Source organism: Papio anubis, chromosome 8 (assembly GCF_008728515.1).
Source record: "Papio anubis isolate 15944 chromosome 8, Panubis1.0, whole genome shotgun sequence".
In the NCBI taxonomy this organism is placed as follows: Eukaryota; Metazoa; Chordata; class Mammalia; order Primates; family Cercopithecidae; genus Papio; species Papio anubis.
The window spans coordinates 127259726-127278189 of NC_044983.1; the positions used below are offsets into that span (position 1 = coordinate 127259726).

At 33.8% G+C, this 18464-nt stretch overlaps 1 protein-coding gene and 1 long non-coding RNA gene across 12 annotated transcripts in view; one reads left to right on the top strand and one right to left on the bottom strand.

Annotated features, from left to right (window-relative positions):
- Positions 1-15300, bottom strand: part of LOC103887144 — a 53085-nt gene extending 37785 nt beyond the window's left edge. Inside the window, exon 1 of the long non-coding RNA XR_001905918.3 lies at positions 15161-15300. This is a non-coding gene — a long non-coding RNA (uncharacterized LOC103887144). The remainder of the gene's footprint in view (positions 1-15160) is intronic.
- The window catches only part of EFR3A (EFR3 homolog A), a 101582-nt gene that overhangs the window by 44431 nt on the left and 38687 nt on the right, over positions 1-18464 (top strand). For all 11 annotated transcript variants that reach the window (XR_002524022.2, XR_001905917.3, XM_021942628.2 and 8 more), the window contains exons 6-11: positions 1673-1822; positions 3597-3734; positions 7402-7480; positions 10749-10884; positions 12910-13077; positions 18201-18315. Coding sequence is in view for 9 of the 11 variants with exons in the window: in XM_021942628.2 (XP_021798320.1) it covers positions 1673-1822; positions 3597-3734; positions 7402-7480; positions 10749-10884; positions 12910-13077; positions 18201-18315 (786 nt within the window). In the remaining 2 variants the exon portion in view is untranslated. The remainder of the gene's footprint in view (positions 1-1672; positions 1823-3596; positions 3735-7401; positions 7481-10748; positions 10885-12909; positions 13078-18200; positions 18316-18464) is intronic.

Consider the following 18464-nt stretch of genomic DNA (forward strand, 5'->3'; position numbering starts at 1 on the left):
ACCACCACCACCATCATTGTCATCATCCTCATCATGGTTAGCAGCAAACGGGAACAGCTAACACTGAGTGCTTACTATGTGCCAATTATTGTTTAACCACTTTACATGAATTAACTCATTTAAATTACTCAACATTTCTATGCTGTAGATGTGACAGTTGTTCTATTTTACTGATGGGGAAACTGTAGAGTTCCTTTTGGGGGATCATGGCTAGAATGTGCTGATTAGTCTAGATGTTAGATCTGGATAGGATGAAGCTGTGTAGCTATAGTAGCTATTGGTAGTTACCACCGACACCACCCTTTAACCTTGAACAAGGGCACCACTATCTGCTGCTGCACCATTTAGGCTGCTGTCTCACAAGGCATGATACAAGTTTCATCTTGTTTGTTCATGTGCTCCATGCCACCTTGTGCTTGGCCTTCTCATCACCCAAGGCGTAGCAGCAGGTACGTAAAGCAGGCACCTTTTGTAGCAGTGTTAGCCTTGCCCACTGTAATAGCTGCACAAGAATCTCTCTCATAGATCTTCTTTATGTTTTAAAAAGTAGCATGTATAGACACAGCTTTGAAATAGGCAAAATTTGCCTTTGTGTCTTCTAATTCATTTTTCTCACCTGTTCAGTATCATTTTACTGCCACCTCCCATTCTCCATCTGCTACTCTTGAATGCCTGCATTATTTTGCCATGGGGATGTAAAGCAATGTCACCTCCCTCCCCATATCTTCTATTCTTTAAACCTATTTACTGTTTTTGGAAGACAATGCTAGGTAAACTGAATAAACATCTAATTGGTGAGTATTTTAGACAGTAGAAAGAAAGGAAGTAAATAGCCATCATATTTGACCGGAAGGAAAATGTTTTGAGACTAATTGGGCCGCCAAGTTAGCTCTGCTTGAGACTTTGTTCTGTTGCAGTTTTTAGAAACTGTTTACAAGTCACTTTTCTTCTCATTCTTGAACCTATAGATTTTTATTTTCTTTTGCTTTTTTGAAGAAGTATAAGGAAGAGCTTGAGGAGGTTTGGTGATGTGATCTGGGATGGGAGGATAAGGCAGCATTCTCTCACTACTATATTGATACATTTTAAGTCACATCCGATTATTATATGATAATGTATATGTGTTTATAGACACATTTGTATATATATGGCTGAGGTTATCTGTGCTCCATTTCGATAGTTCTTATTTGTAATACCTTTTAAAAGAACCAGCTTAGTCTTCTGTCTAGGTGGACTAAGGGAGTTGAAGGGCTGTTAGGGAGGAACATTGAGAAGTCTGAAGAAGCATGAAGGGTGTGCAGAACAGGGAAATCCTGTTTTCACTCAGCTCTTAAGACTTCTAGGTAAGAAATGGAGTATCATTATCATTTTAAGAAAATCTATGTTGTTGATTTTTTTAAATAGAAAAATAGATATTTCTGTATTTTAGAGTCCTTTTAACTTTTTAAATGCTGATTTTAAGAACATGATATTTAAAGTAAGCCTTTTTGGGGCATATCTCTGTGTCTCTTAAATTTTTGAGATTTACTTTCTTAGACTTGTGTGTTATTTTAAGATATTTTATGGATAAGATAACAGTATTTACTTGATATCCATTCTCTTAGGCAAACAGACTTATTCAAATAATTTTTTTATGGCTCATTTTCTTCCTTTTTTTTTTTTTTTTAAATAGGATACGAATTGCTGGAATTAGAGGTATTCAAGGTGTGGTTCGCAAAACAGTTAACGATGAACTTCGGGCCACCATTTGGGAACCTCAGCATATGGATAAGATTGTTCCATCCCTTCTGTTTAACATGCAAAAGATAGAAGAAGTTGACAGGTATTTAAAAAGATACTAGTGTTGAGACTGTGTTACTTTTATGTATGTGTATGTGTGTTTGCTAGGATAAGAATGTTTTTTCTAGTACTGTGTAAAAAGTAGTCTCATAAAGTTAAATGAGTTTAAAAATATGTACCTTTCTGAAAAAATTTTTAGTCTGTGGTGATCCCATTAGGCTTATAGTAGACTACAGAATATTACTCATACACTTAAGCCTTTCTTTTAGAATAAGTTTACAGTTTATTTGCCACTAGTTATTGAATATTCAAATTGCCGTTTTAATGAATACTACTTAAAGTTACAAATGTGAGAAACAGAAATTATAACTTTACTTTTGTTAATCTAAAAGATCCAGCATACTTTTGCACAGGGAGTTAGAACTAACGAAAATAATAATGATAATGATAATAATAGCTACCTACACTGTATTTTATTTTTTCAACAAAATGGTTAGACACTGTTCATATTTGATTTGTCCTAAGATATTTTGGAATTGAATATTGTTTTGGGATTTATGCTCTTTTTTTCTTTTTCCTCTACAACATTCACTTGCAGTGAGAATTCTGTACTTTATTCCACTTTTTCAAATACTAGAAGCGTGCTTATCCCCCACATTTTTGTTACCATACACAGAGATAATGAGTTAATAAACGAATAGTAAAATATTATAAATAATATTTTTAACATTTAATATAAATAATATATTAATAAATATTTCAGAAGCAGTATTCTCCAGTGGCTTATTATCCTGACTTTCCTGGTTCTTGCAGTTTGAGGAGAAAAATTTGAATCAAATTTAAAAGTGATCCAATCTGTAGTTCTAAATTTACATTTTATTTATGATTTTAGTGATTATATGTGTAGTAGCAACATAAAAGTAGTCTAGAAAAGATAGGTAGTTGATAACTGTATGGTAACACTTAAACATTGATGTTAATTTACAGTAATTACAGAAAGGATTCATGCTTAATTCCTTAGATGTGACTGTCTCCAGCTTTGGGAACCTTTCCTAAAGTGTGAAAGTTGATGTACTTTAGTACTATCTGTATTTTCCTATTCTTGGCACTGTAGCTGAGGTGAAAGTTTCCTTATCTCAAATATTTACTATTTAAAGGTTCACTAGCTAGTTGGGAACCCATTTTCCATAATTATGGCTCTTGAGGTCCAGGATTAGCATAAGTAAAATACAAGAAACAGCTCATTGGTTGTCAATTCTTAAGAAATTATGTTTTTTCGTGATATAATCCCAGTGCCACATATACATTTTTAGAATTATTATTCATAAATTCATTAGCCTAAAATAATGTTTCAGGATGTGAATAGAATATTGTCTGCTGAAGACAGCTACGTATACAGATACTCTAATTAGCTTTTAAATTTTATTTTTTATTTACAGGCTATGTCATAGTTTTTCACTTTATATTTGCCCATTTACAGTTAAATGAAGGATACCTAAAGACGGTCTCTGGGCCCTGTGTTCTTACTAAGATTTTGCTATAAATACAGAAAAGTTGAATGAAAGTGAATAGCAAGCTGCGGAGTATAAGAGACATTCTGTTAGAAATAATTTGCACAGCCAAGTTTATTTCTTCAATTTGAAAGAGTGTATGATTCATTTTGGTGGTGTTAAATTCATGAAATTAGAATTAAGCTTTATATTTGCTGGAGGATAAAAAGAAAATGCCATTTTAACATTTCTAAAAAGTAAAATGTATTGTTTATTAGAACTAATGTTAAAATTCTTGTGTTTTTCTTTATTTCCCTTTTTTTTTAGTCGCATAGGCCCTCCTTCTTCTCCTTCTGCAACTGACAAAGAAGAGAATCCTGCTGTGCTGGCTGAAAACTGTTTCAGAGAACTGCTGGGTCGAGCAACTTTTGGGAATATGAATAATGCTGTTAGACCAGTTTTTGCGTAAGTAGTTTTTCCTGGTTATTTGTGACTTTGCTGTGTTAATTCTGTGTTAACTTATTTATAGAGGACAACTACTTTTTTACTTGCATGAGTGAGTTATTAATGGAACCAGTGTAACATTGTAGAAGTAGTATAGGACTGAGTCATGCATGATATGTTTGAACAGTGGTTCAATTACTTAATTAGCTTTTTCCCTTTAAGTATGAAGTGTAATAATATGTTTAATATCATGGGCATTGTTTAACTTGAGTATCTACTTACAGACCTTGAAATGCATATGTGCAGTGAAATATTTAAACAAACAGTGTCTAAGTATGATGTATCTTCTTCTACTAACTTTCATGGTCAGTTTTTCCTGGTCACTGGCTTCTATTTATTGGCTGTCTTTTTGCCATGGCTGGGCTACCTTAGATCACATTCACATCCCTGAGTAAATTCATGTTTTACATAGTGATTAATCAGAGCAAGAATATTAAATATCTCGTTGGTACTTTCATGCTCTCCTCCCGGCAAAATACGTTAATGAGCTTTGAGTTTCTCCACATAGACATGATCTCTCAAGCCTTGTCAAGCCGTTGTGTTTCTAACTCAGTCACCAGATGATAGATCTACTATAAAATATTCTATGTAATTTCTAGACGTTTTTGCTAGTCTTTCTTTTGTTAAAATTCACCTTGTCCTTTTCTCCTTCTGACTGTAATAGTGGCTTTATAGAATATATACGGTATTCCTAATGTAACATCCAGAGTTCTTTAGGACAGATGGATGTTCGTAGCCTAGTGTTCACAGTTGAACCTTAGTTACAAGAATCTATAAATCATAAAATTATATTAAAAATTAGAGAATCATTAGATTTTCAAAGGGATCTATGTTTCCTCCCACCTCCAAAATATTGAGATCCACTGTTTAAATGTTCTGTAAACTTATGGAAATGCTACTAAAAATTAATCAGAATTATGCCAAATATACCAAGGGCAAATTTATTTTTTTAATATCCAGCTAGACATGCTGACTTAACATCAGAATTCCATTTTTTTATCTTAATACTCTTAGAACTAATCTATAAGACCTTAAAAATCTAGAGAGCCAGCTTGGAAGAAAGAATTTACCAAATAAGCTGTACTTGAGTTGAATAACATGAACTGAGTTATGTTCTTTTCTACATAGAACTTAAAATTTCTGATCATGTATTAGTTGATTAAATTAATCTTAAGTAAACATGTGATTACACATTAGCCATTTAGTTAATTAAATATTAAATGCCCTCTGCAAGTGAGGTGCCAGATATTTTGGGAATATATGCATGAATAACAAATTTGATGGGTGATTGACGTGTATAATATTTATAAAATAATATATGAATTATGAGGAAAGGACAAAAAGTGCTCTAGTAGTTCAAAACAAATAAATCATGTCTAATTTGAGAATTTAGGGCCAGTGTCTTTTTTTTTTTTTTTTTTGAGACAGAGTTCACTCTTGTTTCCCAGGCTGGAGTGCAATGGCATGATCTCGGCTCACCACAACCTCCGCCTCCTGGGTTCCAGCGATTCTCCTGCCTCAGCCTCCCGAGTAGCTGGGATTATAGGCGCCCAACAGCATGCCTGGCTAATTTTGTATTTTTAGTAGAGATGGGGTTTCACCATGTTGTTGAGGCTGGTCTCAAACTCCCAACCTCAGGTGATCCGCCTGCCTTTGCCTCCCATGTGCTGGGATTACAGGTATGAGCCACAGCACCCTGCCAGGGCCAGTATCTTTTAATGTAAATGAAGGTAGTTATCAAAAACTGCTCTGGAAATTGTATTTTATTTGTAAAGAATGCTTTTGTTTGACATTGAAGTAGATTTTTAATTTCAATTATTATTTGAGTAAAGAAAATAAAGGATTTAAAAGAAATTTTGAATATCATATTTTTAATCAATAGTAAGTACAAGACACTGATAATGTTAGCTGGAGTGTTGGATGTAGTTTAGGGGTTTACAGTGACATAAGAGGGAAAATGTTAAGGCTGTACTGTAGAGATCTTAAAATTTTATATTTAAGTTTATAGATAATCAGTGGAGACCTTAGCTCAAAGTATAAAGTGGCTGAAATGTCCCTTTGAGAAAGTTAATCAGATACGGCTATATAGGACAAATTTGAGCCAGGACCAGTATGTTAGCAGGTTACTGTAATAAAATTCTTGACAAATAAACTTGCGAATTCTAAGTAATTGGTAACGTGCTTGAAGTGGTAAATAAAGTTTGTTTTTCTGCCTCTTAGCAGATAAATATTGTATTGGACAATATTTAACTTGACTATTGGGTAAGAGTCCATAAAATCATGATAATACAGGTCATATTAGCGTTAAAGATTTATTTTATATCTTCTGAGAGTGAAGATGGAAGAATTTGACTCAATTATAAGACAGAAACTACCCAGTTTATCAGATTCAGGTTAACTGTGCATTTGTTTTCTGCATTTTGTTCTATAAATTTTCTGAATGTGTTTGTATCACTGCTTCTGTCCACTTTATTTTAATTAGTGGGTTTCATTTCTGCCTTCTACTCTTCATTCAGGCTTCTTCAGAACAGGTAGCCATGTTCAAATGCTTCTTCGAATGTCTAGAGCCTAGAGCATAGTATAACACATAGTAGACCTTAATAACCATGATGATTCAAGAGGGATTTCATGTCTTTTGTTTTGTGCCATTTCCATTTTTAATGACCCAAAAAGTAATTATTACTTTCAAGGAAATGAAAGTTAGAAGAAGCAGCACAGATGTTAATATAGGTCATATCAGGATGTGCTGTTTATTAGTTGTATGAACTTGAAAAACTCATTCAACCTCTCTGAGCTCCAATTTTTTCACCTTTGAAAAGATTTGAATGCATGCATTAAGTGGTTTATTTATATATTAAAATAGAAGCTACCACTTATCAAGTGCTGCCGCGCCCTGTGACTATGCTAACCTCATATACTTTATCTTACTTAATCTTTTTACCCTATGAAATGGATGTTGTTGTTATCCCCATTTTCCAGGTCAGAGAACTGATCCTTAGAGAAGTCAAGTAACTCACTCATGGACAAGGACATATAGGTAGAAAATGAAGTCAGAATTCAAATTCTGGTCATTTTATTCCTGAACCCATGGTCTAGATTAACCATTAAGGTTAATAATATATGCCTAGCATAAAGTATATTTTCAACAAATGATAGCTATAATAAAGCTGGTTTTGATGCGGAGGGACAATTTTTAAAATTTAATTTTGATATAGTAGGTGAGAAGTAAATCTGGCAATCTGTGAATATAATCTAAGGCTGTTCCCCTGGTGTTTTCCAGCCTTATATTTTTCCTTCATTCACCCTCTTTCATTCAGATTTACTTGTTAGTTAAAATTACCCTTTGAGAGAAGTAAATTAATAAATCACAACATTAAAAAAACCAGTGAATCAATAAATATTTGTTGATTAAATGTTCATGAAACTATTTCTGGTCCACAGCATTGCTTTAGAAATAGCTTTAATTGCAACATACATTTCATGAAGTTCATTAATTAAGAATTAAATTGAAATCTTGCTTTTCTTTTCGGTAGTATTCTCACTATTAAGCTTTTCCTATTGTTGAGGTTTCTAGAGGAAGAAAGTATAATAAAATAGAGAATTTTAAAGTAATTTTTGTTATTTGCAGGCATTTAGATCATCACAAACTGTGGGATCCCAATGAATTTGCAGTTCACTGCTTTAAAATTATAATGTATTCCATTCAGGTAAGGTTTGATTAACTATTTACTATATATAAGTAATTTTGGTTCTGTATAGATAAGCACATTATCAAACAGATGTGCAAAGCTGTAGGATATAAATCATTCCTCTTAATTTAGCTCTTTTTTCTCATACATTTTCATTTGCTACTTATTTTCTTATTTGCTAAGATGAAAAGATAGATCTAATAAGGATAACTAAGTCATTCTGTCATGGTTCCTCTCAGAGCCAAGGCCAACACAGACAAGCTTCTTGACAGTCTCCTGCTATCCCCTGATTCATTGAGGGTGCTGCCTTTTAGGGGTTCTGAATTGTCACAGGGATATCTGATCTCATAGCCTACCTTTCCTGGATGGCCCCTAAGCTTTGTATCTAGTCTCCTATGTATACAACCATTTAAATGAGTAGCTTTGGGCACTGGAGAGCTGTAGATGTGCCTGGGACTGCTGCTGGCCTCAGTGTGCACTCACCTTTCCAGATGCTTACCCTCTTGTGGAGTTTAGACTAAGGAACTTTCCTTTCTTGTTGCTTTATCTGGATATCAGAAAGTCTTATATATAGCTGACCCTTGAATGACATGAGTGTCAACTGTGCAGGTTCACTTACAGTATAGATTTTTTTTTCCCAACAAAATGCAGATCGAAAATCTATTATTTGTTGGATTCAAAACCCCACGTATATGAGAGCTGATTTTTTTCCTCACAGGGCCAACTGCAGGATTTGAGTATGTGCAGATTTTGGTGTGGGGTGGGGCTGGAACCTATCCCCAGGTATATCAAGGGATAGCTATAGTCTAGTATTTTACTATTGTGTTATGACAGGGTTTGGCAATTTGGGAAAACGTGTAATATTTCTGGAAATGGTAGTATATACTAGAATAGAAATTTCTGTTTATTGCCATTGTACAATTAAAACTTTGGATAGCTTTGATTGTTTTAATTGCCATTTACCATAAACTTGGTGTAGATATCACTCTTAGGTAATATTTCACCCTCTCTCCATAAAACAAACTAGTTAGTCTTGACTAGGATTTATATCCTTAAGGGTTTACATAGACATAGTTTCAAATATAGTAAGGCATTTGTGGTAAAGGGAAAATATTTTACTGAAAGCCTATCTTTTATGCTAAATTTATTTCTTGAGGGTAACAAGATGTGATTAAGAGTTGTACTCTGAGATCAGACAGAATTCACTTTTAGGCTCTTTCTTAATAGTTTCTGCATGACCTTAGACAAATTGCTAAAACGTGCCTTATTTATACTGTGAAGGGCATGGAGTAATTGAGGTGAATCTACCTCCTAGAACTGTTTGCGTATATAATACATATAAAGTACTTAGAAGAGTGCCTGCTTCTGGTCACTTCTGAATGAAATACTGTTTTGTCGTCATTGTTGTTATGTTCAATGTTATAGTCATGTATTAGCTCAGGAGTCACCAATTGAAAAGTAGTAATAATAACTAATACATATTAAGCATTTTGTCATACAGTAGACACAATTTGGGTGCTTTATACAAATTAACTTATTTAACTGCCCCAAGAATCCTATGAATAATTGTTATTGTTTAAATATTATAAATGAGAGAAACTGAGTTACAGGGAGATTAAATAATGCTCTCTTAATCTGAGAGTTATTTAGCTATTAAATGATAGAGTCAGAATTTGAACTTGGGCAAGTTTGACTCCAGGGCTTGTGTACTTAACCACCACTGTATTACGTTGTGTCTTAAAGCAATTCATCTGTTAGCATTGCTTTAAACTTCAGTGTAAGGGCAAATTTTACCATAGATAAATGAAACCTCAGTACACGTGACTTCAACATACTGTATAACATCTTCGCACTTTCCTTCCTTTCACTCCATATTCTTTTGTTTAATACATGATATTGTTCTTGAGTTGTTCTTTATAAGTAGAATGAACACATGCCCTGGTTTGCTTAGTGTAGTCATACTTTATAATTATTGACAATACCTCCTTCACTCTCTGCAGTGTCCTCATTTGGACAATAAATCAAATGGCTACTCTTACCTATAAAGGCAGAGTAATAACTGCACAAGGTTCACACATCAGAAGCATGCAGCTTCCTGGACAAGAAGTTCAGTTTCAGGTTTTGTGTGTGTCTTCCTGCCTAACATTCATCTATTTTAACATAGCTTTAAATGAAAAAAAGTAAAGATGAAAACACAAACTTAGTTTTTACCTTGGGTGGTTTTAAAAGTAAAAGTAGATGTGTATTATGACAAAAATTTGAGAAATACCTAGAGATGAAATCTGTTACTTGATAGAAAAGGAGGGAAACTTTTTGCATTTGAGCAGAGTAGCCATTATGCATAGGGCACTTCTGCTTCTTATCAAACCACACATTCCAAAGGAAAGAAAGTAACCAGCCTGAAAACAGAGTGGGGGGACCTTTCTGAAGGCAAATACAGACAGGACGATTGAGAGCCACAGGCGCTTTTTACAGCTTGTGCTTGATAGTAGACTGATCCTTACTCATGAGTGTAAGTGTAGGTTTTAAAAAAACAAAACTTTGCTACTCTTCAAAAACAAAAAAATCTCTTCACTGGAATTAAAAATAAACATTTTTTTGGCTATCCTTTTTCTGTTTTAGGCCCCAACATCATTTACTACAGTTGATCAGATTTATTTATATGTCATAAAATTGCCTTTGTTAATTGTACATCTTTTGATATCTCCTTGATTTAAATTTTGTCAGGTACACATCGATAATATTTTCATTTTGACACTAGCTCTTGATTAGGTGAGTGTTTTGACTGTTTAGATTGTTAGGTGTCCATGTTAAATAGTATTTATCTAGTTTGGGTATGGGAAAAATACTGTGAATGTCATAATTTATGTTTTTTACAAAATTTTGTACTATTATCAAATCATAAAAGTGTATAAATGTACTTTGTGAAATTACAGAGAATATAAAGATAATAAAAATTTCTCATAAATCGCTTTCTCAGAGGTTGCCAGTGTTAATCTTTTTATATATAATTCTAATTTACTTTTTTTAAAAACTAGATTGAATTTTATTAAACATAGTTTTGTGCAGTATGCTTTTTTCCACCCAGAATGTCATAAATATTTTCCAGCATCTGTGTTTATTCTTCAAAAGAATGGCTTTGTATTGTGGCTATTTATTGTCTCATAACATTACCACCAGTCACTAATTGGACATTTATGTGTCAGGTGGTTTTTTTCAGTCTTAGGAATTCTGCCAAGGTACATGTACTTGTTTATACATCTTTGTACTGTTTTGTCTCCTTCAGGCTCAGTATTCTCACCATGTGATCCAGGAGATTCTAGGACACCTTGATGCTCGTAAAAAAGATGCTCCTCGGGTTCGGGCAGGTATCATTCAGGTTCTGTTAGAGGCTGTTGCCATTGCTGCTAAAGGTTCCATAGGTGAGTGCCAGTAAATAAAATGTGCATTAATCTGGTTCAAAGTGTTCTTTCAGTAATTATAGCAGTGTATGAAGAACTCTTTAAGAATATTTCTATACGTTTTTAGATGTACAATAATTTTTTCTTTTTGAAATTTGGGTTTGTGCAATTATTTTCAGGCTTCTTTAGTGCACAGTTAAGTATTTTCCTCCACATCAATTCCTCCTCCCTTTCCTTCTTCAAGGATACTCAAGGTTTTTGAGTATTCACTATATACTGAACATTGGGAGAATGCAGAGACAAGAAACTGATAGTGTACTTGTGATTTGACAGCTCCACCTAATACTGTAATATGTGGCAAGCTTTGATCACATATCACAAAAAAAACCAGGGTTTATAGAAGGGAGGGAAAATGGATTAGCATGAGCAAAATTTTATGTGGTCCTTTTTGGGTAGAATGTATGGTATTAGTTTAGAAATCAGAGAAGTGACTTTAAAATTAAGTCGTAGCCAAATTGTGGACATATTCCTTTAGCTGATTAATAGTCCTTAAAGATTTAATCTTCATGAGAAATGTGCTATAGGATAATTTTTCTGGCAGCAAAATGTAGGGCACATTAGAAATAACGAGTTAGTGTCATTGTATCCATGAGGGAAAGAACTTGCCCTTGCATGGAAGCAGCAGGAATAACAATGTCAGGTTGATAGGATTTGATAATGGGTTAATGAGAAGTAGGGGTAGTTCAAAACTTCTTATATTATACCTACATGTAACTACAAAAATGGAATAGTGCATATTAGAAATACAGAAGTTTGAAGGAGAATCTGGTTATGGTTTCTTTGCTTGAAACACAAAGTGGAACTATATTATGTAATGATATAGTCATCCCTCGGTATCTGCAGGGGATTGGTTTAAGGACCCGTGAGAATGCCTAACTCTGCGGGTACTCAAGTTCTGTGTATAAAATGGTGTAGTGTTTGCATATAACCTATGCACACCCTCCCATATACTTCACATCATCTTTAGATTACTTACGATACCTACTGCAGTGTAAATGCTATGTGAATAGTTGTTACACTGTATTGCTTTTTTATTTATTTATTTTTTTATCGTGGGTTTTTTTTTCCCCGAATATTTTCAGCCCATAGTTGGTTGAATCTGTGAATCCAGAAGTGCAGATATGGAGGCCCAACTGTATTCTTTTGTTCTTTTATTGTCAAATAAAGGTGGGCATCTTGGATATGAATTTTCTATTTTATCTTGTAACTTAGAGAGAGAAAACAGGTTATTTAATTGGAAAGTTATTTAATTGGAAATATGAAATAAAACATAGATGATACATTGAATCATCACACTGATTAATGTCTACTGTGTGTTAGGTACCGTGTGCTAGGCTCTATACATTTGAAGAGGCATTTAAACATGGCTACCTGTCCTGATGAAGCTTGAATCAAGAGTAAAAGGCAGAAATGAAACCCACTCATTAAAATAAAGTGGACAGAAGCAGTGATAGAAACACATGCAGAGAATTTATAGAACAAAAAGCAAGAGAACAAATGCAGTTAACCTGAATCTAATAAATTAGGTAGTTTCTGTCTCATAATTGAGGCATATTCTCCCTTCCTCAGTCTCAAAAGATACAAAATAAATATTTGATGCTTCTGTGAGCTATATTATATAATTTCGTGGATTCTTACCCAGCAGTTAAGTTAAATATTTTCCTAGTACACATTATTGTGAACAGATAAGATTAAATAGGTAGAAAGTTTTTGGTAATTCTTGTATGCACATACACGTTTTTTAAGGGTGGAACCAGAGATTCAAACAGTGAGTTGCTCATAAATGCCCAGTGTTTGTTGGTATAATGAGGGGGCTTTCTTAATTATTTCTCATTTACTCTTTTTTAAGAAAATGAAATAGTTAATAAATTACTATGGATTTTTGACTAGAAAATTACAAAAACAATCTGTGAAGAAATAAGATAATTGACTTCAAATATGCAATACTAGAAACATGTATCTTCTCACATAAGTGATCCTTTATAGGTCCAACAGTGCTGGAAGTCTTCAACACCCTTTTGAAACATCTGCGTCTCAGTGTTGAATTCGAAGCAAATGATTTACAGGGGGGATCTGTAGGCAGTGTCAACTTAAACACAAGTTCCAAAGACAATGATGAGAAGATTGTGCAGAATGCTATCATCCAAACAATAGGTGAGTACATTTCACTTTTCAAAACTGTCGTATAAAACAGTGATAGACAAAGCTCTCACGTAAAGTCCTGGACTATTATAGTACATTTGTCAAAGATGAATGATAGCTTAAACTTCTGAAAACTTTATTTTCGAAAATAAGCAAGCATGACAATGGAACAAAGAACACTATGTTGTTCCATTAAATCTGCAGGACACGAACTCATCTACTGTTAACATTTTATGGCATTTACTTCTTCATTTGCTTTTACTCTGTCTTGCCTGCATCTCTTCCTCCCTTCTCTCTCTCCCTCTCTGTTTCTTTTTCTCCCTATGTGTGTCTCTTTGTGTATGTATGTATATGTGGGAATACACACATACACATGCGTATTTTTTTCTAAAGCACGAGATATAGGAAGTTGCATACATCATGGCTTATTACTACTACATACTTTGATGTATTTTTCCAAAAATTAAATGTATTTTTTAATATAACCAGAGTTAAATTGTCAACATCACTAAATTTAACATTGATCCAGTACTTGAATCAACCCTTCCTATTTCAGTTTTATCAGTTGACCCAATAATGTACTATATTGACTTTTTTCCTTAAGTCCAAGATTCAGTCTAGGATCATATATTGCATTTAGTTGTAATATTTCTTTAAGTCCATTAGTCAGGAACATTTCCATTATGACATGGACATTTCTTAAGAGTAAAGTCCCCCTCCCACTTTTTTAAAAATAGAAAGTTCTTCATTTGGTTTTGTAATGGTGTTTCCTTGTGATTAAATTCAAGTTAAATATTCCTAACTGGAATACTACATACGTTATATGTTCTTCTCAGATTAGCACATCCAGAGGTACACACTGTAACTTGCTCCTTTTTCGTTAAATTAATTTTGATCACTTAAGGCATTATTATATTCCTCCACTGTATGGTTTTTTCCATTGTAAATAATAAGCAACCTCTGAAAAGGCACTTTCAGACCATGGGGATATTCTGCTTTTCATCCAGACTTAAGGTTAGATTTAGCATTCGTTCATAATTCTTGTCTGAATTAGTCTTTACCATGATGGCTGCAAAATGATGGTTTTTAAACTCTAGCGCTCCTTCCAAAACTATCAGTTGCCTCTCAATGTTCTCAATGTTCTATTGTAAGCAGGAGCCCCCTTTTCTACCTTTCTATGTATGTCAGAATGCATGTATTTGTTTATTGGTATGAACTCAATGGATTTGTATTTTCATGGTTTATAATTCATTACTATAGTTAATCATTTTGATGCTCAGATTGTCCCGGATTTGGCTCATGGGAGCTCCTTCAAGACATCCCCCAACCCCCCTGAACCTTTTTTTTTTTTTTTTTTTTTTTTTAAAGCACTGCCTTACTTGGGTAAGCTGTTCCAGACGAATTCTATACTTTCTGCCCCAGCCCTGGAATTAGTCATTTCTCCAAAGGAGCTGTGGTTGCTTTTAGTGGGTAATAGTATTAGAGACTAATATCTGGATGCTAATATCTTGGACTTTAATATCGTATACTTTTCTTTCTTTTTTAAATTTTCTTTTTTGTTTTTGTCCTGACGATGGTCAAAGTACAAAGAGTGAAGAGCTTCCTTAAGAAAACAGCCATGAGAATTCACATTTCTGGAAATGAAATAATCTGACTGATACAAATTCAAGCAAGCAAGCTATTTTTCTACTTTAACCTTTTTCTTTCAGTATTTTCTTCAGGATAGCCAGATCATATTTTAATATAACCACCTGCTTGCTATGATAATTTCACAATTTCACAATTGTATTCCTGGGGTTTAGTACCTAATTTCTAACCTAATAATAGTTTCAATTAATAGTAGAGTCGTATATAAATTTCTTCTGAAACTAGGCTTATGCCTTTTATCTGGGTAAGTTTTTCACTTGTGGGCTACTTATTTATAATAATCCTTTGGGATACTTAATACAGACTTTCTCTTGGTCATCTTGTTTTTAAAGTTTTATGGATATGCATACATGGATTGTGCATCTCCATTGACACCACCTATTTATTTATTGGACATATGCGTACACCATTTCTTGTACTAGGGCTTCATGATACATGGGGCTCTCACCTTGTGGAGGCATTTGTTGATCTGCTTGGAGTGGTACCTCTATTTCATCTAGTTGCCGTCTCATCACATGTCTAGAAATTGTGCTTATTAAGGAAAATACCCAGGAGTGTCTCATTCAACACACTAACACAGAGTAGGCACTTAAGATTTGGAGACTGACTGAAAAGACAAAATGTAATAAACTCCAGCGTTACCATGGAGTCATAATAAAGCATAGACATTCTAGTTATTGCTTAAAACAATTAGTATTAATGTATAGTAAACCTCGGTTCTGTGGTGACTTTTACATTTATTTGGATTATTTATAGATTTTTTGTGATATTTGAGGATGTTAAATCAGCTAATCTTGATTTCACAGAATCGATTTAAATGCTTTAATGACTTCTAATTAATTCAGTGTTACTGTTTCACTCTAGAATATTTAATGTATTGTTTCTTAAGTATTTTATTATAAAGCGTATATACAGAAGACTCAAGCCATATTTCTGTGATACAACACATTTAGAATAACATGTAAGAATTTAAAAAAGAGAGGAAAGAAATGCAGTGTGGCACAGTAAGATTTCTCTTTTAAAATCAAACTTTAACAAAAATCTGGTTTCCTTAATAGTTTCCTTTTTAATTTCTCAGTATTCTGGCAGTTGTCAGATCATGTGGTTATTCCTGTCGGTGGGCCATGGAACAGGGCTGCTGTAGCTTTTGCACTTCCAAGTTATCAGCCTGTTGGCCAACGCCTCTTTCTTTTAAAATAGTGAAGAACATAGCTACCTGCTTTGTTCTTTTCTTCTGGACTCATTTCTGTTCAGTAGTTCAAATACAAACAGTAGGTGTAGAGAATGAGATGCTTTTGGTGACTCTCTGTCCTTAGAGCTAGTCATATTGAAGACTCCTACCCAATTTTAAGTTAAAAAAATAAAGCAATTCTAAAGCATACATTAGTTGCATTTCTTTCCTACTGTTACTATTTTTAGGTCTTTAATAGTCTTGTGTCTAATTAACATCAGATATAGTGGACTCAGTTGACCGTATGCTTGGGAGACAAAAATAAGAGTTTTTCCTTAGGACAATGGTTCTTAACTTTGTTGCACATTGAAATTACCTCAGGATCTTAGAAAAGCACTGATGCTTGGACTTCCGAAACCCCCAGATATTCTGACTTCATTATTTTGGTATGTCCCCTATGCATCAGCATGTTAAAAGCTCCCCGAGGTAATTCTAATGTGCAGCAAAGCTTGGGAACCACTGAATTAGAGAATACTATTCCACACATTTGAAAAGCATGAAGAATGACCTTGAATCAGAGATACAAATGTTGTTGAATACAGGGAAGTATGATAGTGCTTGTTAACTCCAAACTTTTACTGTAGTTAGGTGCTGTGGTAAAGAGAACTGCAGGGTACTTCACGTCCTTGTGGTAATAACTAACTTGTTTGAAACAGAAGGTCAGTGTCCAGTTTTCTGCAAGACTGGGAATGTATCTAGTTGTATGGAAGAATTATAGAATAATAATAATAGCGTAGGCTTTGGAAATAAATAACCCTTATCTCAGGCCCTAATGTTAGCTGTGTAATTTTTTGGTAAGAGTTCTTAACTTCTCTAATCCTCATTTCCACAAGAGGAAACTGAGACAAATAAGAGAACCTAGACTCATAAGGTTATTTTGAGGATCCAAGTACAAAATAATTTCTTATTTCATAAATATGTATTCTGTAAGTGTTAACTACAGTAATATACTTTAAGGAGATGGAGTCATGTTAAGGTTATGAGATTTTTGACTGCTAATGTACGTGGTTGTGGGAAATGACTTTTACCCCTAGGTCCAATCAAAATGATGAATAGAACAGTCTGAATTTGTATAAACAGATCATTAACTCCAGTAAAAGAAGCTGAACAGTTATATTGAAAAGTCAGCTTATTCTTAAAAAATACTAAAAATGCAGAAAGTTTCTGTAATGACGACATTGAATTTTAAGAAAGGAACATAACAGCCATGATTTGATAGTCTGTTCCAGTCTTTCAAAGAAATAAGAAACTTTTAAAGTGTGAGTAAATAATTAAAGGTTATAAATCTTTTGTGACCAGGAAGTAAGTATCAAAAGCTACAGCAGATAAATTTAAAATATTCTCAGAAACTAGACTGCATAAGAAAAATGACAGGTAAGTTATTTACTTATTTTTTACATCAGTTGAATTATGTATGTTGAATTAATTCACAGGGTTTGTAAACTATAAATTTGGCTTATTATAATGACATTCAGATATTTGAGCAATCCTGGAAAACCAGAGTAGTGACTAATTATTGACTTCTTTACCAATGTGTGGCCTGATTACTGGAACAAAAATTTAGGCTCACAGTGTGTGAACTAGAGTTTCATGTGTGAACTAGAGTTTCATCAGAAATACTACCAAAATATTTTTCCTTTTCTTTTCTTTTTTTTTTTTTTTTTTGAGGCAGAGTTTCGCTCTTGTTGCCCAGGCTGGAGTGCAGTGGTGTGATCTTGGCTCACCACAACCTCCACATCCCAGTTTCAAGCAATTCTCCTGCCTCAACCTCCTGAATAGCTGGGATTACAGGCATGTGCCACCACGCCTGCCTAATTTTGTGTTTTTAGTAGAGATGGGGTTTCACCATGTTGGTCAGGCTGGTCTCGAACTCTCGACCTCAGGTGATCCACCCGCCTCAGCCTCCCAAAGTATTGGGATTACAAGTGTGAGCCATCACACCCGGGCAATATTTTTCCTTTTTCTAAAACTCCAGTCAACTCAAGTCAGTGCTGGTTTGTCACTGTTATAATTATATAAAAAAGACTTTGATAAATTTATCATTTTATCTATCAGTCCATTATACACAGTTTATATTGTACCTAACTAAATGATTTTGTGCAAATGAAATTGTAATATTCTTTAATGTTACATGTAGCATACAGACTTGTCAGTGATTATTTTACCACATGTTGAAAACTTTGGCTAAAAATAATTTTGTATTATATGGAAAAGTAGACTTTTTCAATTTCTAAAATTTATCTTAATACTTTCATAGGATTTTTTGGAAGTAACTTACCAGATTATCAGAGGTCAGAAATCATGATGTTCATTATGGGGAAAGTACCTGTTTTTGGAACATCTACCCATACTTTGGATATCAGTCAACTAGGGTATGTTCTCAGACTGTAAATTTGAACTTAATCTTGAATTACGTTTTATCCTAATGAAATCTAGAAAATGTTTAAGTTTTGTTTTTTTAAAAATCATTAGTAATAAAATTCCTATGGAAAACAGTTAGTAGTAGTATGACAGTAGATTG